This window comes from Lithobates pipiens, unplaced genomic scaffold (assembly GCF_037356315.1).
Source record: "Lithobates pipiens isolate NorthernLeopardFrog02 unplaced genomic scaffold, aLitPip1_a1.2 Scaffold_28, whole genome shotgun sequence".
NCBI lineage: Eukaryota > Metazoa > Chordata > Amphibia > Anura > Ranidae > Lithobates > Lithobates pipiens.
This window is the reverse complement of record NW_027507789.1, coordinates 12,061,520-12,084,395: the sequence shown is the minus strand read 5'-3', so window position 1 is coordinate 12,084,395 and position 22,876 is coordinate 12,061,520. Positions and strand designations below refer to the sequence as shown.

At 44.6% G+C, this 22,876-nt stretch overlaps 2 protein-coding genes across 2 annotated transcripts in view; one reads left to right on the top strand and one right to left on the bottom strand.

Moving 5' to 3' along the window:
* The window catches only part of CPSF4L (cleavage and polyadenylation specific factor 4 like), a 25,807-nt gene extending 22,846 nt beyond the window's left edge, over nt 1-2,961 (top strand). Inside the window, exons 8-9 of the mRNA XM_077458684.1 lie at nt 424-624; nt 2,587-2,961. Of these exons, the coding sequence (XP_077314810.1) occupies nt 424-624; nt 2,587-2,655 (270 nt within the window). The 3' untranslated portion in view covers nt 2,656-2,961. The remainder of the gene's footprint in view (nt 1-423; nt 625-2,586) is intronic.
* A 4,119-nt stretch (nt 2,962-7,080) lies between these two features.
* Nucleotides 7,081-22,536, bottom strand: MTNAP1 (mitochondrial nucleoid associated protein 1). The gene is made up of 5 exons (XM_077458683.1): nt 22,416-22,536; nt 16,344-18,767; nt 13,860-14,006; nt 9,905-10,021; nt 7,081-7,351 (listed from the first exon to the last, which is right to left on the bottom strand). The coding sequence occupies exons 2-5, from the start codon at nt 18,742-18,744 to the stop codon at nt 7,323-7,325; spliced, it is 2,694 nt and encodes an 897-aa protein (XP_077314809.1). The 5' UTR covers nt 18,745-18,767; nt 22,416-22,536; the 3' UTR covers nt 7,081-7,322.
* Nucleotides 22,537-22,876: the final 340 nt, after the last annotated feature.

Below are 22,876 nucleotides of genomic sequence, written 5' to 3'. Positions count from 1 at the left end.
GTTTTGGTGAGATACTCCCAAAGAGACGTCTAAAGGGAAGCAGACCCTGCCACTTTCCTGTTTAGAGCCCTGCAGGTGCAGCAGCTGATTGATAATTATAAAGTCGCTCCCATTGACTTTGCACATGGACACATAGAAACAAACGGCTATTTCTTCAGAATAACAAAAGGTAGGAATCTGCTACAAAGTTTGTTACAATCCCCGCAATGTACAGAGATCACCCAGAGGGTGGAGGGGGGGGGGGTTCTTCACAAAAGTGGTGTTACTCTTAATGCTGCCTGATGGAGGTCAGAGGGGTGACTACAACAAAAGGGTCCTGGAAGTATAATCCATCTCTAGTATAATGTACTTGTGTATTGTTGAAAATAAATATTATGGCATTAGGTGGGATCCCCCTTTAGGAACCCCTCTTGCTTTTTGCAGAATGCCGCGGCCCCGCTGAGACTGCCGGTGTCCTCTCTCCCATGTGACCCGGAGCCCATGTCCAAGCACCAGCCCCTGGTCATGGACCTCCCTCACCTCTCACACCTGACCGTCATCAGCATGATGCAGGAACGATTCCGCAAGATGCAGGAGAACCCCTGCGGAGGCCTGAGACCCCTGGAGCAAGTCACGTGTTTTAAGGTGAGAGCGCACAGCACCGCATCCAATCGCACTATTTTCTGGGTAAAAAAAAAAAGTTCTAAATGAATTATAACTGGAACGCCGCACACAGAGAGGCAAAATATTCTTCTATTATTAAAATAGCCAGCAGGAAGAAGTTTGATACTGACGCGTTTCACACTAGGCACAGTGCCTACCAAAACAACCACCCACGCTCTATTATAGAGACCCAATCATTAACCCCCTTCTCTACTGTAATGTATTATATATATATATATATATATATATATATATATATATATATATATATATATAAAATATATAGTATGTGTGTGTGTGTATATGTATATATGTATATATGTATGTATATATATATATATATATATATATATATATATATAATTACATTTATATATAAAATGAGTATCTCAGAAATCTAAGTACACCCCTCACATTTTTGCAGATATTTTCTTCTATCTTTTCATGTGACAACACTGAAGAAATGACACTTGTCTACAATGTAAAGTAGTGGGTGTACAGCTTGTATAACAGTGTAAATTTGCCGTCCCCTCAAAATAACTCAACACACAGCCATTAATGTCTAAACCACTGCCAACAAAAGTGGCACAGGGATGGTGGGAACTCCTCATAATGGGCACAGAAGGTGTACACAGCCAGAAACTTGGCACAGAGATGGTGGCAACCCCTCATAATGGGCACAGCGGGTGTACAGACCTGGGAACTCAGCACAGGGATGGGGGGAACCCCTCATAATGGGCACAGTGGGTGTACAGACCTGGGAACTCAGCACAGGGATGGGGGGAACCCCTCATAATGGGCACAGTAGGTGTACAGACCTGGGAACTCAGCACAGGGATTGTGGGAACCCCTCATAATGGGCACAGCGGGTGTACAGACCTAGGAACTCAGCACAGGGATGGCGGGAACCCCTCATAATGGGCACAGCGGGTGTACAGACCTAGGAACTCAGTATAGGGATGGGGGGAACCCCTCATAATGGGCACAGTAGGTGTACAGACCTGGGAACTCAGCACAGGGATTGTGGGAACCCCTCATAATGGGCACAGCGGGTGTACAGACCTGGGAACTCAGTATAGGGATGGGGGGAACCCCTCATAATGGGCACAGTAGGTGTACAGACCTGGGAACTCAGCACAGGGATTGTGGGAACCCCTCATAATGGACACAGCGGGTGTACAGACCTGGGAACTCAGTATAGGGATGGGGGGAACCCCTCATAATGGGCACAGCGGGTGTACAGACCTAGGAACTCAGCACAGGGATGGCGGGAACCCCTCATAATGGGCACAGCGGGTGTACAGACCTGGGAACTCCGCACAGGGATTGTGGGAACCCCTCATAATGGGCACAGCGGGTGTACAGACCTGGGAACTCAGCACAGGGATGGGGGGAACCCCTCATAATGGGCACAGTGGGTGTACAGACCTAGGAACTCAGCACAGGGATGGCGGGAACCCCTCATAATGGGCACAGCGGGTGTACAGACCTAGGAACTCAGCACAGGGATGGCGGGAACCCCTCATAATGGGCACAGCGGGTGTACAGACCTAGGAACTCAGCACAGGGATTGTGGGAACCCCTCATAATGGGCGCAGCGGGTGTACAGACCTGGGAACTCCGCACAGGGATTGTGGGAACCCCTCATAATGGGCGCAGCGGGTGTACAGACCTGGGAACTCAGCACAGGGATCGGGGGAACCCCTCATAATGGGCACAGCGGGTGTACAGACCCAGGAACTCAGCACAGGGATGGCAGGAACCCCTCATAATGGGCACAGCGGGTGTACAGACCTGGGAACTCAGCACAGGGATAGTGGGAATCCCTCATAATGGGCACAGCGGGTGTACAGACCCAGGAACTCAGCAAAGGGATGGTGGGAACCCCTCATAATGGGCACTGGACCTTTTTACTTTACTATGTGTTCCTTTTGGGTTTTGTAGTGTGGCGATAAAGGTCACTATGCCAACAAGTGCATCAAAGGTCGTTACGCCTTACTGATAAGGAAGTGAAGAGGTAACCCGGAATTTGGCAGTTCCGAAGCCACCGTCTGCTGCCGGACTTCTCTTGTCTTTTTTTGGGGGGTAAAAAGCACCGGAATGGACAGATGCATAGACACGTCGGACCCGGAGCTCTGTCAGTATGGACTACATCAGAAACCAATCGGCTCCTGCACCCCTTATGTAGGTGGAATACGGTTCTCTCTTCTAAGCAGCCCGCTTCTCCAGCCTGAACCCCAAAACCAGGAGGAGGAGGAGATGGAAGTACCGTCCAATCACAGATCACCAAGTTCTTAATCTTTCTTAAATAAATAATAATATGACACATTTGCAACAAGTTTCATAACTTTGTGTCTTATTGTGAGAATGTATTATTATTATTTTTTTTAATGCAGGGGCATGGGAAAAGGCGTATACCGGGCCAGATAACCCACGTGATTCCCCCTCTTCAACTGTGTGTATAAAAAGGGAAGAGCGCCATTTAGTGGCAAACTTAAAAAAAAAAAAAAAAAAAATATTCGTACATCTGGCCACAAGCAAAACAATCTAGAGAAGTGTCTCAGTCCTCTGATTGGCTGCTAGAGGTGCTCACAGGGGGCTGGAGGAGAAGTTCCGGGACCCCTCTGGGTATCGGGCAGAAACTAGGTCAGCTTGGGGGAGGACGGCCTCTACATCTCCTCCAGCGTCCTGTGCATGCGCGCTCTATGTGACACGTGCCAAACACAAGGCCTGCGGGCCGAATCTGGCCCGCCAGGCCATTTTATTTGGCCCTAGCACTTCTCCTGCAGCTGCGTCCCCCCCCCCCCCCTATTCGTCCCCACCCCACTTTGTCTCAGCAGTCGGCAACAGAGAGGACAGGACTCCTCTGTCAGAACCTGCTCTTCTCCTTGCAACCGCAGAGAAGCACGCCATTTTATTACAAGTTATTACAACAAAAAGGTTGTTAAAATAATAAGCCAATGTGCCTTTGCTAAATGTTTCATGAGATTGACGCGTTTCGCATAATCGCTTCCTCAGGACCTTACCTTGGCAGCAAAAAAAAAAATGGCTTATACAAAAGAAAGTTATAATAATCAATACTTAACATATATCAGAACATCCATACAACATGTGTGCGATGATTGCAGCTGTCCAGAGTGGGCTCTGATTGGTTGCACAGGCGCCGTTGGAGCGTCTCCATTGCACGCCTTGTTATGCCCGCTGTGGCTGGCGGTGATGGCGACGGGTTCATGTTATGGACTAATGACTATTTAAAGAATGGTTTGTAGGCAGATCCTGGACACATTGCAGTGGGGTGCGGGATGATGATGTCACAGGTTTTTGGCTCCAGGGTCCAAATATAAGCAGCACAGGCTTTCTAGTTTGTTGATCGAATGGTGGTGGGACGTACTGTGAATGCGGATTGTGGGGTAAGTGCACTTATTGGATTGCCTACTTTCTAGTCATTTCTTTTACTTTGGTCTTTTGACAAGGTTACCAATGTCATCAGGACCGGGACAAGGGGTTGGCAGAAGGGGCGGCTGCCCTAGGCACAGCGTGTATTTTAGGGATAGAGGCACCACACGTTTTTTTTTTTTTTCTACTATAAGGCTGACAGGAGTAGTGGCATTACTACTCCTGTCCGCCCAGCACTGGAAGCATCAAGGAGAAAAAAAGAGAGCTGGGAGGAGGTGCAGGCTGTGCTTTCTCTCCCCCTCCTCCTAAGCTTGCACATAATGAAGGAGGGGGGGCACAATTTGTCATCTTTGCCCTGGACACTAGAGGCTTTTGTCCCAGCACTGGATGTCATCTATATTTATTTATATTAGTGTAGGTGGCCTTGATATCTGGATCGGATAAATTGAGGGGAATAGCCTTATTTGCAGGATTTAGTGATAAGTTTGGCAGGTTTCCCGCTTTTGGCAGTGGTGAAGCAACGCTGCGGAGGCATATGGTAAATTATGCTTTTTTCTTTTATTGTCCATCAATCCTATACATTGGATTGTTGTTGTCTTTTGGAAGTGGTCCAACTATATTCTGTTGGCATTGTATGACTTTTTGCTCTACGAACTGATACTTGGACAATAATCTTTTTCCATCTCGGGTACTGTCCCCTTTTTCACGTCATTCTTAGACAAGCCCTACAACTATTGGGATACTATTAGCCCTTGTACACACAGTCGGAGATTCCGACGGAATGTGTCCAATCGGACCGTTTTGTCGGATAATCCGACTCTGTGTGGTCTCCATCGGACTGTTGGTAAAATTTTCCGACAAAATGCTCCGATCGGACATACTCCGATCATGTGTAGAGAATTCCGATCGGACAAAGTGCCACGCATGCTCAGATCAAATTCCTACACCAAAGCTATTGGCTACTAGCCTGAACGTAGTCCCGTCATAACGAAATAACGTCATCACATTCTGAACGATCGGATTTTCCGACAACTTTGTCCGACCGTGTGTATGCAACAGTTTCGGACAAAATCCATCTGACAAAATCCGACGGATTTGGTTGTCGGAATGTCCAACCGTGTGGCTAAGTGTATAATTAGGTGACTATAGTTGTTTGTTTTATTTGCCTACATTTAGGGCCTTATTTGTGCATGTTCTTCTACTGCCCCACACAATATATTTTGTTCCCATTCTATGGACCCACCATCCTTGTGCAAACGCTCTTGTGTCAACACATGAGATACAACATGTTCTATGGATGTTCTGACAGTACTGATTAGTGTAACTTTTTTTCCTTTTGTATAGGCCATTTTCTTAACTGCCAAGATAATGAGGTCCTGAGGAAGTGATTTATTTGAAACCCGCCGACCTCCTGAAACATTTAGCAAAGACACGTTGGCTTTTAAATATATGGTGTATATTGCTCTGTGTTACATGAATGCATGGTTTTGGTTTTAACAACCTTTTATTGTCATAATTTGAAATAAAACTTATTTTAATAAGATGTATGTAGCCGTCCTTCTCTGGGTACCAGTAAAGTCCACCGTTTTCCAGTTCAAATTGCATATGGTTCTTTGCAGTGCAATTTGCGCTTATTCATTTTGTATTGATGCAAATCGCACCGCAAATATTTGGACGAATACCGATACTCGTGCTAATGCTTGGTATTGGCGCATCCCTACTGCACACCATTGTTGTGGAATGGCTTCTTGAAGGTGACAACTGTGCAAGGTGCCTGCAAAACTGCTTGTAGTCTCCATGGGGGGGGGGGGGGGGGGGTGCATGTTACAGGGTGATAACACAGGAACACCACGTGGGGGACAGGAATGGAGAGTTGTCACCCTATAACAGGAAGTGTCTGATCGTGGACCTCCAGGATCACCAGGGATTAGGTAATTTAATAGAAAGCTACGAAATGTTCTCTGATTGAAGGAGGTGAGTCCAATCCGAGAACAATTACTGTAGCATTCATTGGAAAAATTCAAAGCATTCTCTGAACGGCACCTGGACTTAAGTATTATTAAAGCTAGGGTTGCACCAGTATCGGCGTTGGGTACTTGCACAAGTATTCGCACTTTTGCAAATGCTCCCGATACCTTTTGTGGTGCGATTTGAGCCCATACAAAATGATTGGGCTCAAATCACACTGCAAAGGATTGCATGAGATTTAAACAGAAATGCGGTGCGATTCCTTTGCAAATCACATGCGGGTTCCCGCACTGCTCCTGTGTGAACCCAGGCTTGTCATAGTGACTTGGAGACCGAGTTCACACAGGAGCGGTGTGGGAAACCTTCCTGCATGACGAATTCCACTATCTCTGACTACTATGGTACTATGGACACCTGCACTGTAGGGCGCCACGGAGACTTGCGCTGTAGGGCGCCACGGAGACTTGCGCTGTAGGGCGCCACGGAGACTTGCGCTGTAGGGCGCCACGGAGATTTGCGCTGTAGGGCGCCACGGAGACTTGCGCTGTGGGGCACCACGGAGACTTGCGCTGTGGGGCACCACGGAGACTTGCGCTGTGGGGCACCACGGAGACTTGCGCTGTAGGGCACCGCGGAGACTTGCGCTGTAGGGCACCGCGGAGACCTGCGCTGTAGGGCACCGCGGAGACCTGCGCTGTAGGGCACCGCGGAGACCTGCGCTGTAGGGCACCGCGGAGACCTGCGCTGTAGGGTACGATGGAGACCTGCTCTGTCTCTTCAAAATAAAATGCCCCTGCCTACTTGCCGTCTTTTACAGTGCTGTAAACTGAGCTGTGCATGCGCAGCTCACTTTACAGTGCCGGGATGACTAGCTACTCTGTTTGCATAACAGTGACACCATCGCCTGCCGTCCAATGAATAGGCCCAAAGACCAGCACTCCTAAGAAGAAGAAGATGCTGGCAAGGGACGGTTGGACAGGTAAGTATTCACCCTTTAGCTCCCCTTTAAATTAAAACAAAAAAATTGAGAAAAAACGCTTTATTAAATAACTAAGCATCAAACCGCAGTCGGCAAAACTATTATTATTGAGGAAACACTGAAAAAAAAAAAAAAAAAAGGCACCTGAGGAACAACCAATGAAAAATCTGGTTTCAATAATGGAAAGTCTCTGGAGTGCCAGGCTCAACTGTCACAGCTGGACTGTCAACGGGACCTCCGGAAGGAACTCACACCACTCAGTTCAGGTCTTGCTGTGGTTTTTAGCTTGCTGGTGACAATATGGAGTATTTGGCCCTTACCCACTGGATGAAAAGCCTTAGTGGTATTTTCTCCAGCGATCCTGTCCTGAAAAAGTGCAGAGGAAGAGGAATTTTAGCAAAAAAACAAAATGATGGTGTCTCCAGAGAAGGGTCCTGGTAATACTACATCATACAAAGACATTGTAGACAATTGTGCTCTTCCAACCTTGTGGTAACAGTTTGTTCAAGACCCTTTTCAGTTCCAGCATGACTGTGCGGTGCCCCTCCCCCATGTACAAAGTCAGCTCCATAAAGACATGGTGTGACCAGTTTGGGGTGGAGGAACTCAAGTGTCCTGCACAGGGCCCTGACCTCAACCCTACTGCACACCTTTGGGATGAATTGGAACCTCAGTGATGAGTCAGGTCTTCTCATCAAACATCAGTACTTGACCAAAATTCATTCCAAAGGTGTTCAGTAGGGATGAGGTCGGGGCTCTGTGCAGGACACTCAAGTCCCTCCACATCAAACTGGTCCCACCATGTCTCTGGTGGAACAGAAAAGGGCCTTCACCAAACTTCAATCGCAAGGTTGGAAGAGCACAATTGTCTACAATGTCGTTTGAGTTCAGGTGTCTCCAGTGACGGTCCTAGAAATCCTCTAGCATACAAAGACATTGTAGGAAACTGTGGCCTTCCAACCTTGTTGTAACAGTTTGGTGAAGACCCTTTTCTGTTCCAGCATGATGGTGTCCCTGTGTACAAAGCCAGCTCCAAAAAGACATGGTGTGACCAGTTTGGTGTGGAGGAACGCGAGTGTCCTGACCTCATCCTTACTGAACACCTTTTGGGCGAATTGGAACGCCAGTTGTGAGCCAGGTCTTCTAATCCAATATAAGTCTTATCCTCGGAAGCTAGGGATTAAATAACTCTACAAATAATGGTAAATGGGTCATTCCACTCCAAACTCATACAATATTTAGCCCAACTTATGTGGACACCACTCCATATTATTGAGTTCAGGTGTCTCCAGTGAGGGGTCCTGGTAATACTCCATCATACAAAGACATTGTAGACAATTGTGCTCTACCAATCTTGTGATAACAGTTTGGTAAAGATCCTTTTCTGTTCCAGCATGACTGTGCCCCTAGGTACAAAGCCAGCTCCATAATGACATGGTATGACCAGTTTGATGTGGAGGAACTCGAGTGTCCTGCACAGAGCCCATGCCTACTAAACATCTTTGGGGTGGATTGGAACGCCATTTGTGAGCCAGGTCTTCTCATCCAACATGAGCACCTGACCTCACAATTCATCCCAAAGGTGTTCAGTAGGGTTGAGGTCAGGGCTCTGTGTACAGGACACCCCCAAAATCCTCCACACCAAACTGGTTACACCATTTCTTTATGGAGCTGTCTTTGTACACAGGGGGACAGTCATGGTGGAACAGAAAAGGGTCTTTATCAAACTGTTACCATAAGATTGGAAGAGCGCCATTGTCTCCAATGTCTCTGAGTTCAGGTGTCTCCAATGAAGAGTCTTGGTATCCTCCACCATCATACAAAGATATTGTAGACAATTGTGCTCTTCCAAACTTGTGATAACAATATCGCGAAGGCTCTTTTCTGTTCCAGCATGATGATGCTCCTGTGCACAAAGCCAAATTCCATAAAGACATTGTGAGACCAGTTTGGTATGGAGGAACCCCAGTCTTGTTCAAAGCCCTGACCTCAACCCTACTGACAACCTTTGGGGCAAATTGGAACGCCAATGGTGAGCCATGTTTTCTTAACCAATATAAGTATTTTCCTTGGAAGCTCATGATTAAAGAACTCTACAAATAATAGTGAATGGGTCATTCCACTCCAAACTGATACAGTATTTGGCCCAACCTATGTGGACACCACTCCATATTATTGAGTTCAGGTGTCTCCAGTGAAGGGTCCTGGTAATACTCCATCACACAAAGACATTGTAGACAATTGTGCTCTTCCAATCTTGTGGTAACAGTTTAGTGAAGACCATGACTGTGCCCCCCTGTCTACAAAGACAGCGCCATAAAGACGTGGTGTGACCTGTTGGCTGTGGAGGAACTCCAGTGTCCTGCACATAGCCCTGACCTCATCCCTACTTTTTTTTTTTTTTTTTGGTGCCCAATATTAAGCTGGATGCATGAACCAGGTCTTCTCATCCAACGTCAGTACCTGACCTAATGAACCTAACAAATTTCTATAGTCCCTCCAAAATCCTTTGGAAGTCTTCCCAGAAGAATGGAGAATGTTACAGCCACAAGGAGGGGAAACTCCATAATGGCCAGTGGGGGAGGAGCGGCAACTCCCTATCAACGTCTTTGGTTTTGGAATAGGATGATTTAAGCTTACAGTATACAGGTATGATGGTCAAGCATTCACAAAGTTTTGTTCATAAGTGATAGGCGTCCTCCAGCCTGGAAATAAGGCAGAGGTCTATCGGACTTGCTGCAGCTTCTAGCCGGTACACCTGGGCAAGACTGAAGGGAAGGTCAGAGGTCAGATTTAATGGTTTGTGATTGGCTGATTTCACTGGTGTGCAGGCCTCATTGAAAGACCAATGCATGGATGGAGATAGCTTCGTCTCAGCTGCCTCCAGAATATGTTTTTCTGAATAAAGTGCGTTCTTACGTATATGATGATAGTTCCAGGAGTAGCTCAGGACGCAGTAGCCGGTGAGTAGCATCGCCAGGCCTCCTATCCCTCCTTTCCTCACATTGATGTATTTGTTGTAGTATCGAGTCCACGCTGTCAGAGACAATAAACATTAACCACTTCAAGATCGGACCTATTTCTGACATTTGTTGTTTACAAGTTTAAAATCTGTATTTTTTTCTAGAAAATTACATTATATATATTTATATATACACACACATATATAACGTGCAGCGCTAAAAGTGAATAACTCAACATCACTTAAATGAGCAAAAATGCAAATCTATAAAAAAAATATTATATATATATATATATATATACAGTGCCTTGCGAAAGTATTCGGCCCCCTTGAACTTTTCAACCTTTTGCCACATTTCAGGCTTCAAACATAAAGATATAAAATTTTAATTTTTTGTGAAGAATCACCAACAAGTGGGACACAATTGTGAAGTGGAACGAAATCTATTGGATATTTTAAACTTTTTTAGCAAATAAAAAACTGAAAAGTGGTGCGTGCAAAATTATTCGGCCCCTTTACTTTCAGTGCAGCAAACTCACTCCAGAAGTTCAGCGAGGATCTCCGAATGATCCAATGTTGTCCTAAATGACTGATGTGATAAATAGAATCCACCTGTGTGTAATCAAGTCTCTGTATAAATGCACCTGCTCTGTGATAGTCTCAAGGTTCTGTTGAAAGCGCAGAGAGCATCATGAAGACCAAGGAACACACCAGGCAGGTCCGTAATACTGTTGTGGAGAAGTTTAAAGCCGGATTTGGATACAAAAAGATTTCCCAAGCTTTAAACATCCCAAGGAGCACTGTGCAAGCGATCATTTTGAAATGGAAGGAGTATCAGACCACTGCAAATCTACCAAGACCTGGCCGTCCCTCTAAACTTTCAGCTCAGACAAGGAGAAGACTGATCAGAGATGCAGCCAAGAGGCCCATGATCACTCTGGATGAACTGCAGAGAACTACAGCTGAGGTGGGAGAGTCTGTCCATAGGACAACAATCAGTCGTACACTGCACAAATCTGGCCTTTATGGAAGAGTGACAAGAAGAAAGCCATTTCTCAAAGATATCCATAAAAAGTCTTGTCTAAAGTTTGCCACAAGCCACCTGGGAGACACACCAAACATGTGGAAGAAGGTGCTCTGGTCAGATGAAACCAAAATCCAACTTTTTGCCCACAATGCAAAACGATATGTTTGGCGTAAAAGCAACACAGCTCATCACCCTCAACACACCATCCCCACTGTCACACATGGTGGTGGCAGCATCATGGTTTGGGCCTGCTTTTCTTCAGCAGGGACAGGGAAGATGGTTAAAATGGAGGGGAAGATGGATGCAGCCAAATACAGGACCATTCTGGATGAAAACCTGTTGGAGTCTGCAAAAGACCTGAAACTGGGACGGAGATTTATCTTCCAACAAGACAATGATCCCAAACATACAGCAAAATCTACAAAGGAATGGTTCACAAATAAACGTATCCAGGTGTTAGAATGGCCAAGTCAAAGTCCAGACCTGAATCCAATCGAGAATCTGTGGAAAGAGCTGAAAACTGCTGTTCACAAACGCTCTCCATCCAACCTCACTGAGCTCCAGCTGTTTTGCAAGGAAGAATGGGCAAGAATTTCAGTCTCTCGATGTGCAAAACTGATAGAGACACCCCAAGCGACTTGCAGCTGTAATCGCAGCAAAAGGCGGCTCTACAAAGTATTAACGCAAGGGGGCCGAATCATTTTGCACGCCCCACTTTTCATTTTTTTATTAGTTAAAAAAGTTTCAAAAATCCAATAGATTTCGTTCCACTTCACAATTGTGTCCCACTTGTTGGTGATTCTTCCCAAAAAATAAAAATGTTATATCTTTATGTTTGAAGCCTGAAATGTGGCAAAAGGTTGAAAAGTTCAAGGGGGCCGAATACTTTCGCAAGGCACTGTATATATATATATATATATATATTTATTTTATTTTTTCTTGTGACTTTTTTTATTCTTTTTATTTATTATTATATATATGCATTATTATTATTTTATTTTTATATATATATATATAATTATTAGAAAGAATAATGGCGCATGACCACGGAGGAATGGGGCGCTTTAAAAAAAAATATATTTTTTTGTTTTGCACTGTTCCTTCAAAAAAATCAAATTAAAAAAAATGTATGATCACTTTTATTATTATTATTATTTATTTGTATTTATTATTATTATTTTATCACTTCCGGGTTTCTACACCAGAGACCAGATCAAAGCTGAATCCGGCTTTGTTCAAGTCTCCGGCCAGCCAGCGGACGTGACGGCTGGTGGCTCGGGTCTCACAGTGGGATGGGAGACTTGGGCCAATCGGCACTGGGGGGGGGGGGGGGCATCCCCTCATGCTCCTTGTAATAACACCAGCTTCAGGCACCCCTCCCCCCCCCCCCCCCAGTACAACCACTTCAGAAAAATCACGTACATTGGTATTACCTGTAAATTTATAGATTACATAAAACCCAACTGCAGGCGAGTAAAGCTGTTTTAACCCCAAAAGCAAACATTTATTATATTGCAGCTTACCAATTCTTAGATGTGATGGCTGCATTAGTTTTGCCTTTTTAGGCTTTCTTTGCTTTATTTTTACATGGTGATCCAGTTAGTAAGTCTGTTGTTTTTCAAAAACAAGATGTAGCAGTGAGAGGGTTTAGACATTTACCACTGATAGGGGTGCTTACAATGATCACCTTTTATAAATTGATGTAAAACCTTTTATTCCAACAGGGAAACAACTGTTACTGTAACTATATTATATTACCGTATTTGCCAGTGTATAAGGCGACCCGGCATATAAGACGACCCCCTAATCTTACAAGACAAAAACGCTTTTAAAACTGTAATTACCGTATAAGACGACCCGGCTTTCGAGGCTTCCGAGGCTTCATATTTCTTCCTGCATTTGCTGGAGCCAATCACGGCGAGCGATGTATTCTATTAATGAATACAAAGCCTGCTTGGATTGGCAGAGGCTGTAACATCATCAGCCCGCGTCGCTCTGACTCTCCAAGCCAATCAGAGCAGGCTACAGAGTAGCCTGCTCGGATTGGCAGAGGTCGTTACTCCAATCCGAGCAGACTTTGTATTCATTTGAATACATCGCTCACCAGGATTGGCTCAGCGGTATATACTGTATGTAGCCGAAGCTACATACAGTATTACCGAACACCCAGCCGGCATCCGAGGGGCTGACCCGGCGTATAAGACGACCCCTGCTTTTTGGCCAATTTTTTTACATGCAAAAGGTCGTATTATACGCCGGAAAATACGGTATTATTATAGTGTGACCTGGAGTTTGGCTTCAATATGCTAATGCAGGGATATGCAATTAGCGGACCTCCAGCTTTTGCGAAACTAGTCCCATCATGCCTCTGCGTGTCATGCTTGTGGCTGTCAAGAGTCTCGCTATGCCTCATGGGACTTGTAGTTCGGCGACAGCTGGCGGTCCGCTAATTGCATATGCCTGTGCTAGTGTATCTAAATCTGCTAACACTCCCCTCCCCCCAGACTGACAATGCTGTTGTCCAAAAGGTGTCCCCTGTGCTCCTTCATCCAGAGTGGAGGGGAGGGGCGCTCTAATACAGGAAGTGTGTTACTGGCCAGATCACCAGGGGGAGAAAAAAAAAACAAATGCAGCCGCCACATCTAATGATTGGTAAGCTGCAATAAATTACATGTTTGGTTTTGGGTTTAATAGCGCTTTAAATCCATTTGTTTTTATTGCTCCATTAGAGAGATTTAACCCCACTTCCTGTCCTGGTGACAACCGTTTTAACGAGATGGAAAGTCAGGGAGAATCTGAAAAGGCAACACAAACATATACTGTATATTTCTGTGTCTTGTTATCGGGCGATTCACTTGGATTTGGGGTGCCTTGCGTTTTCTCACCTTTCACCCCCAATTCAGGAATAGTCTTCATGGAGGGTCTTTGGAGCACCAGCCAGGAAGGCAGATCACCGATCCTAACATCCATCAGCCGGCGTGACGTCAGCGGGACCTCCGGTATGGACTGATGCTGTGTAGGCCTACAGGACTCTGAATAAAGAAAGTTCCCTTCAGTCACTCACACGACAGGGCTGATGTAAAACAACTCAGTTCTCATTTATAAAGAGCAGCGATTGGTGTGAACTTACTGTACTTCTTCAGCCACCCAAGACCTCCTGCTCTCTAGCTTCGATTTTGCCCCTTCTCCAGCACCTCTCAAGACCTATTGCTCTCTTGCTTCAATTTTTCCCCCTTCTCCCAAGACTTCCTGCTCTCCAGCTTTGATTTTGCCCACCTCCAGGACCTCTCAAGACCTCCTGCTCTCTTACTTTGATTTTTCCCCCCTCCTCCCGGACCTCTCAAGACTTCCTGCTCTCCAGCTTCTATTTTGCCTCTCCTCCAGCACCTCTCAAGACCTACTGCTCTCTTCCTTCGATTTTTCCCCTTCTCCCAAGACTTCCTGCTCTCTTGCTTCTATTTTGCCTCTCCTCTAGCACCTCTCAAGACCTCCTGCTCTCTAGCCTCAATTTTGCCCCTCCTCCCAAGACCTCCTGATCTCTAGCTTAGATTTTTTTTCCCCTCCTCCAGCACCTTTCAAGACCTCCTGCTCTCTAGCCTCAATTTTCCCCTCCTCCCGGCCTTTTCAAGACTTCCTGCTCTCTAGCTTCTATTTTGCCTCTCCTCCAGCACCTCTCAAGACCTACTGCTCTACTGTTTTGATTTTGCCCCTTCTCACAAGACTTCCTGCTCTGCAGCTTCCCTTTTGCCCTCCTCTAGCACCTCTCAAGACCTCCTGATCTCTAGCCTCAATTTTGCCCCTCCTCCCAAGACCGCCTGCTCTCTAGCTTTGATTTTTTCCCCTCCTCCAGCATCTACCAAGGCTTCTTGCTCTCTAGTGTCTAATTTTCCCCTCCTCCAGCACCTTTCAAGACCTTCTGCTCTCTAGCCTTGATTTTTCCCCTCCTCCAGCACCTCTCAAGACTTTCTGCTCTCTTGCTTCAATTTTGCCCCTCCTCCAGCTCCTCTCAAGATCTCCTGCTCTCTTGCTTCGAATCTGGCCCACCTCCAGCACCTCTCAAGACTTCCTCCTTTCTAGCTTCTTTTTTACCTCCTCTAGTAGCTCTCAAGAGCTCATGTTTCCTTACTTTGCTTTTTCCCCTCCTCCAGCACCTCTCAAGACTTCCTGCTCTCTAGCTTCTATTTTGCCCCTCCTCCAGCACCTCTTAAGACCTACTGCTCTCTTGCTTTAATTTTGCCCCTTCTCCTAAGACTTCCTGCTCTCTTCCTTCGATTTTGCCCTTCCTCTAGCACCTCTCAATATCTCCTGCTCTCTTTCTTCATTTTTCCCTCCTCCAGCACCTCTCAAGACCTTCTGCTCTCTAGCCCTGATTTTTCCCCTCCTCCAGCACCTCTCAAGACCTTCTGCTCTCTAGCCCTGATTTTTCCCCTCCTCCAGCATCTCTTAAGACCTACTGCTCTCTTGCTTTGATTTTGCCCCTTCTCCTAAGACTTCCTGCTCTCTTCATTTGATTTTGCCCCCCTCTAGCACCTCTCAATATCTCCTGCTCTCTTTCGTCAGTTTTTTTCCTCTCCTTCAGCAAATCTCAAGACTCCCTGCTCTCTTCTATTTTGCCCCTCCTCCAGCACCTCTCAAGACTTCCTGCTCTCTAGCTTTGTTTTTTTCCCTCCTCCAGCATCTACCAAGGCTTGCTGCTCTCTAGCTTCTATTTTACTCCTCCTCTAGCACCTCTCAATATCTCCTGCTCTCTTTCTTTGTTTTTTCCCCCTCCTCCAGCACATCTCAAGACTTCCTGCTCTCTTCTATTTTGCCCCTCCTCCAGCATCCCTCAAAACTTCCTGTTCTCTAGCTTCTATTTTCCCCTCCTCTAGTACCTCGCAAGACTTCCTGCTCTCTAGCTTTGATTTTGCCCCTCCTCCAGCACCTCTCAAGTCCTTCTGCTCTCTAGCTTTGATTTCACCCATCCTCCAGCACCTCTTAAGACCTCCGGCTCTCTAGCTTCCTTGCCTTCTCCCATGCTTACCTTCCAGGACTTTTCCAGAGCCACTACCATCTTCTGGATCTTCCTACCCCAATCTGTCCAGCTATTTCCTACTCTGTCCACCTTTAGGTGATCCCTGAAAACTAATTTCTTCAGAGAAGCCTATCCTCCACCTAAAAATTGAACCTTTGCTTTCTCTGTCAACTCATTCAAACATAGATATTGCCTATGGTATCACTCGCCGCTCCCTTTTAGATTGCAAGCTTCCATGAGCAGGGCCCTCCTAACCCTCTTGCCTTGAGTTGTATAGTTATTGTACTGTTGAATTGAGTTGCATTGTAAAAAGCTGCACAAGCTGTTGCCACTATATAAATATAATACTAATTACCTGGGTCAAAAGGTCCCATAGCTATGGACTTTCCCATTCTCCCACTGGAACTCTTTAAATCTATTTGCTCAGGAACAATTTTCAGCTGGATATAATTGGAGTGCAGTTCTGGAATCCACTGCAGACCCAAAGAGCGATTTCTTGATAACACATCTCTGACCGGCCAGGGAGTTTTGGTCTCGTTGGAAGGGGTCAGGTCTAGTTGGCCCTCTAAAGACTTCTCCATGCTCTTCAATGCGCCAGATTCATAAGTCTGCAATTGGCGAGATATATGAGCTAATTGCACATAATCACTGTGCCTTGGAAAATCAGTGTGAGGTCTGTGAGAGGAGAAAACCATGGTTGACGGCAGAAAAGAAGAATTTGTCTCAGAAGGCAGCTCAGGTTTCTGGAAAAGGCTCTCATTAAATCCTTTAAAACCATTTTGAAAGCTGCAATGATCGTCTCCTTGCATTCTGTCCTCCATGACTTTGGAAACTTCTTTGTATAAAGGCAACTTGATGCCAAGGCTTGCCGTTTTCTCTATAGCATCTCTAAAATCTCCCTTATAGTTTGGCCAAGTAAAGTTGTTCTCTGAGGCCTTCAAGAATTCAAAGCCTCCTTGCAAGGCTTGAAGAGCTGATGTTTGAGATGGTGTGACTGCTGCATGAAGTGGGTCTGTGTGCACTATTGAAGTTGCCACTTCCGGACTCCACAAACTGGTCAGAGTGGTGGAACCTTCTATGGGACAATAATCAAATCTATTCTCTTCTTTATCAATTAAATGATCATTGGCATGAGTGTGACCTAAATGATTATTTTTTATGTCTTTCTTTATATGTTCCCTTTCATTTTCTTCATCCATGAATTGATGGGTCCTACAAGATTCTTGACAAGTGTGTTTCTTTTTATTGAGCTGTGCCTTTTTCGTAATTTCCATGGTGTCATCTCCTTCATTTAGGTATTGCTCTTTTGCTTCCACCAATAAAGCTTTCTTGGAAACTTCTTCATATACAGTTGACTTGACACCAGCGCTTCTCGATTTCCCTATGGCACCTCTAACATCTGCCTTGCGGTTTGGCCAAGTCCAGTTGTCCTCTGAGGCCTTTGAGAATTCAGAGCCTCCTGGCAAGGCTTGAAGAGCTGATGTTTGAGACGGTGTGTCTGCTACATGAAACGGGTCTGTTGGCTCCAATGACGAAGCCACCTCCAAGCTCTGCAAAGTGGTCAGAATGGTGGGACCCTCTATGGGACAATAATCAGATCTATTCTCTTCTTTATCAATCAAATGATCATTGCCATGAGTGTGACTTAAATTATTTTTTATGTCTTTCTTTACACATTCCCTTTCATTTTCTTCATGTATGAATTGTTGGCTCCTACAAGATTCTTGACAACTGTGTTTCTTTTTATTGAGCTGTGCCTTTTTCGTCATTTCCATGGTGTCATCTCCTTCGTTATTTAGGTATTGCTCTTTTGCTTCCACCAATAAAGCTTTCTTGGAAGCTTCTTCAAATACAGTTGACTTGACACCAGCGCTTCTCGATTTCCCTATGGCACCTCTAACATCTGCCTTGCGGTTTGGCCAAGTCCAGTTGTCCTCTGAGGCCTTCAAGAATTCGGAGCCTCCTGGCAAGGCTTGAAGAGCTGATGTTTGAGGTGGTGTGACTGCAACAGGAAGAGGGTCTGTTGGTGCCAATGAACTGGTCATCTTCGGGTTCTGCAAAATTTTATTTTTTAAGTATTGCTCTTTGCCTTCCACCAATAAAGCTTTCTTTGAAACTTCTTCAAATACAGTTGACTTGACACCGGCGCTTCTCGATTTCCCTATGGCACCTCTAACATCTGCCTTGCGGTTTGGCCAAGTCCAGTTGTCCTCTGAGGCCTTTGAGAATTCAGAGCCTTCTGGCAAGGCTTGAAGAGCTAATGTTTGAGACGGTGTGACTGCTACATGAAGCGGGTTTGTTGGCTCCAATGAAGAAGCCACCTCCAAGCTCTGCAAAGTGGTCAGAATGGTGGGACCCTCTATGGGACACTGATCAGATCTCTTCTCCTCTTTATCAATTAGAAGGTTATTGCCATTTGCTCTATCTAAATTACTATTTAGTATGTGTTTCTTTAAATGCTCCTTTTCTTTATCTTCAAGGATGATTTTTTGGGTCCTACAAGATGAAGGTTCTAGATGTTTCTGGTTCTTTTTGTTGAGCTGTGTCTTTTTAGTTACTTCCATGGTATCATCTCCTTCACTATTTAAGTTCTGCTCTTTGGCTTCCACCAGTAAAGCTTTCTTCGTCCCTTTTTTTGGACTTTTCTTTGCCTGCTCGGTTGCGTTTGGATTGTTTTTGGCAGTGGTCATCTTACAGTGCGGTAAATGGGACTTCAGCCTTTTGAAGGCCTTCCCGCAGAATGGACAGGTCTCCATGCCAGGTGGTGAATGTTTCACTTCTAAAAAAAAAAAAGGGCAAGAAATACATTTCAACCATGGTGATCACATAGACTCTACAACAGTAGAGCATCCAATCAAATATACAGTGCATCTCCCCCCAACCAACATTGACTGTTTTTTAATCCTTATGCTGCTAGCATTAGTAAATAGGAAGGTAGATTATATTTACTTACTTTTTTTACAATTCTTCAGTTACTTCCTGGTTTCTAGCCTAGGCCAAAATTATGTCATATGTCTTCATGGGAGGAGGGACTTTCTCAGCTAAGCATACCCTCCTGCCTGCATGGCTGAGCTAAGGGCAGGTGGATTCAAGGAAGTACATTAATCATTTGCCCTTACTCAAGATGGCCACGACTATAAATGCTGGGGGGGGGGGGGGGGGTTCAAAGTGACTTCTCAGCAAAATAAAGCATGGAGAAGTAGGAATATTAAAAATGTATGAAATAAAGTTTTTCAGTTTGTGGTGCTCAGAGGCTGTGTCCACTTGAACATCAAGTCTAAATATAATGAAGCTGCCCTGCTCTGGAATTTTTTTATTTATTTTTAATTTTCACAATAAGGAGAATATAACACGAGGAAGAACACAGGACCACCAATCTCCACCTATACCTATGAAATCCATTTTGGGGTGGATTGCGCCTTTATTTCTGGCAGGATGTCCGATTGAGGATGACTGGCAACCCTGCGTCAGGTCACGTGCAATAAAATGAAAACTACCCCCACCCACTGCAGACTTAGGAATAATAGGAATTTATTATAATGATAATAAATGGAATAATGAGAATGTAAAATCATAGTAATAATGATAATAATAACTATTCTGATCATAATAATTATAATAATAAAAATAATAATAGTGATAATATAAATAATATTATATAATAATATATTGTTATATATACGTAAAGTCATAATAATATGATTGCGTGTGTGTGTGTGTGTGTGTGTACAGTGCCTTGCGATAAGTATTCGGCCCCCTTGAACTTTTCAACCTTTTGCCACATTTCGGGCTTCAAACATAAAGATATAAAAATTTTATTTTTTGTGAAGAATCACCAACAAGTGGGACACAATTGTGAAGTGGAATGAAATCTATTGGATTTTTGAAACTTTTTTAACTAATAAAAAAATGAAAAGTGGGGCGTGCAAAATTATTCGGCCCCCTTGCGTTAATACTTTGTAGAGCCACCTTTTGCTGCGATTACAGCTGCAAGTCACTTGGGGTGTCTCTATCAGTTTTGCACATCGAGAGACTGAAATTCTTGGCCATTCTTCCTTGCAAAACAGCTGGAGCTCAGTGAGGTTGGATGGAGAGCGTTTGTGAACAGCAGTTTTCAGCTCTTTCCACAGATTCTCGATTGGATTCAGGTCTGGACTTTGACTTGGCCATTCTAACACCTGGATACGTTTATTTGTGAACCATTCCTTTGTAGATTTTGCTGTATGTTTGGGATCATTGTCTTGTTGGAAGATAAATCTCCTTCCCAATTTCAGGTCTTTTGCAGACTCCAACAGGTTTTCATCCAGAATGGTCCTGTATTTGGCTGCATCCATCTTCCCCTCAATTTTAACCATCTTCCCTGTCCCTGCTGAAGAAAAGCAGGCCCAAACCATGATGCTGCCACCACCATGTGTGACAGTGGGGATGGTGTGTTGAGGGTGATGAGCTGTGTTGCTTTTACGCCAAACATATCGTTTTGCATTGTGGGCAAAAAGTTGGATTTTGGTTTCATCTGACCAGAGCACCTTCTTCCACATGTTTGGTGTGTCTCCCAGGTGGCTTGTGGCAAACTTTAGACGAGACTTTTTATGGATATCTTTGAGAAATGTCTTTCTTCTTGCCACTCTTCCATAAAGGTCAGATTTGTGCAGTGTACGACTGATTGTTGTCCTATGGACAGACTCTCCCACCTCAGCTGTAGTTCTCTGCAGTTCATCCAGAGTGATCATGGGCCTCTTGGCTGCATCTCTGATCAGTCTTCTCCTTGTCTGAGCTGAAAGTTTAGAGGGACGGCCAGGTCTTGGTAGATTTGCAGTGGTCTGATACTCCTTCCATTTCAAAATGATCGCTTGCACAGTGCTCCTTGGGATGTTTAAAGCTTGGGAAATCTTTTTGTATCCAAATCCGGCTTTAAACTTCTCCACAACAGGATTACGGACCTGCCTGGTGTGTTCCTTGGTCTTCATGATGCTCTCTGCGCTTTCAACAGAACCCTGAGACTATCACAGAGCAGGTGCATTTATACAGAGACTTGATTACACACAGGTGGATTCTATTTATCACCATCAGTCATTTAGGACAACATTGGATCATTCAGATATCCTCACTGAACTTCTGGAGTGAGTTTGCTGCACTGAAAGTAAAGGGGCCGAATAATTTTGCACGCCCCACTTTTCAGTTTTTTATTTGCTAAAAAAGTTTAAAATATCCAATAGATTTCGTTCCACTTCACAATTGTGTCCCACTTGTTGGTGATTCTTCACAAAAAATTAAAATTTTATATCTTTATGTTTGAAGCCTGAAATGTGGCAAAAGGTTGAAAAGTTCAAGGGGGCCGAATACTTTCGCAAGGCACTGTATATATATCACTTCAAGGTGAGGTAAACAGCATACAATATTCATCTAGTTTCCCAAGCTTTAAACATCCCAAGGAGCATATGTTTGGTGTAAAAGCAACACAGCTCATCACCCTCAACACACCATCCCCACTGTCAAACATGGTGGTGGCAGCATCATGGTTTGGGCCTGCTTTTCTTCAGCAGGGACTGGGAAGATGGTTAAAATTGAGGGGAAGATGGATGCAGCCAAATACAGGACCATTCTGGATGAAAACCTGTTGGAGTCTGCAAAAGACCTGAAACTGGGACGGAGATTTATCTTCCAACAAGACAATGATCCCAAACATACAGCAAAATCTACAAAGGAATGGTTCACAAATAAACGTATCCAGGTGTTAGAATGGCCAAGTCAAAGTCCAGACCTGAATCCAATCGAGAATCTGTGGAAAGAGCTGAAAACTGCTGTTCACAAACGCTCTCCATCCAACCTCACTGAGCTCCAGCTGTTTTGCAAGGAAGAATGGCCAAGAATTTCAGTCTCTCGATGTGCAAAACTGATAGAGACATACCCCAAGCGACTTGCAGCTGTAATCGCAGCAAAAGGTGGCTCTACAAAGTATTACCGCAAGGGGGGCGAATAATTTTGCACGCCTTATATAAAATAATGGTAATAGTAAATATATTTATATAATGTAAAATAATGATAGTAATGGTAAAAGTAACATAATAATAAATATATAATAATTTATTATATATAAAAATGTAAAATAATAATAATGGTAGAACTATAATAATAAATATGTTATAAATAATGTAAAGATGTGTTAATTTGATAATATTTGCTGTTTAATTATCTTACACCCCCCCTCCCCCCCCGTTGCGCACATGTGCAGAACTTTGGAGGCGTTATCCGACGGGGTGCACTTTTTTTCAACAGAACACCTAATATAAGTTAATACTCCCATGTTATCATTCCCTACTAATGATTTTGTGCATTTTGTTTCCTTCTGCTAAGCACACATAAAGTTATTGTAAATCCTAATGACATGACTCCACCCTAATCTATGGCTGGCGCCCACGTGACTCACTCTCAGCCCCTCCAGGCACTGTCTCTCTCCCTCTGATGAAGACCTCTTCCACATGCAGCCCGCAGCCATGCTTCTCCCGTGACGTCACCGGACCTGTTACACCTAGACACGCCTTCGGCGGGCTGCGATTGGCTGGCTGGGTCTGGTGGGGCGGATGAAAGGTTTCCGCCATGTTGGAAGAGGGATAAGCGTGACCTTGTAGTGCTGTTATGTTATTCATAATATAAAAAGATGAAAAGGTCAGGCGATACAACTCATCGCCGCCGTTGTGAGGAATTTTTATGAGTCGCAGGAAATTTTACCACACCGTTGGTGATAAGTTGCTTTTATATAGAATATGGAGAGTAGAAAGAGACGTGACTGAGAAATTGAAGTTTGTATAGAGATGAAGAAATAGAACGTCACTATGATGACAGCTATTCTGTCATCGCAGAGATCTCACGCTGTGCGTCACTTTTGAA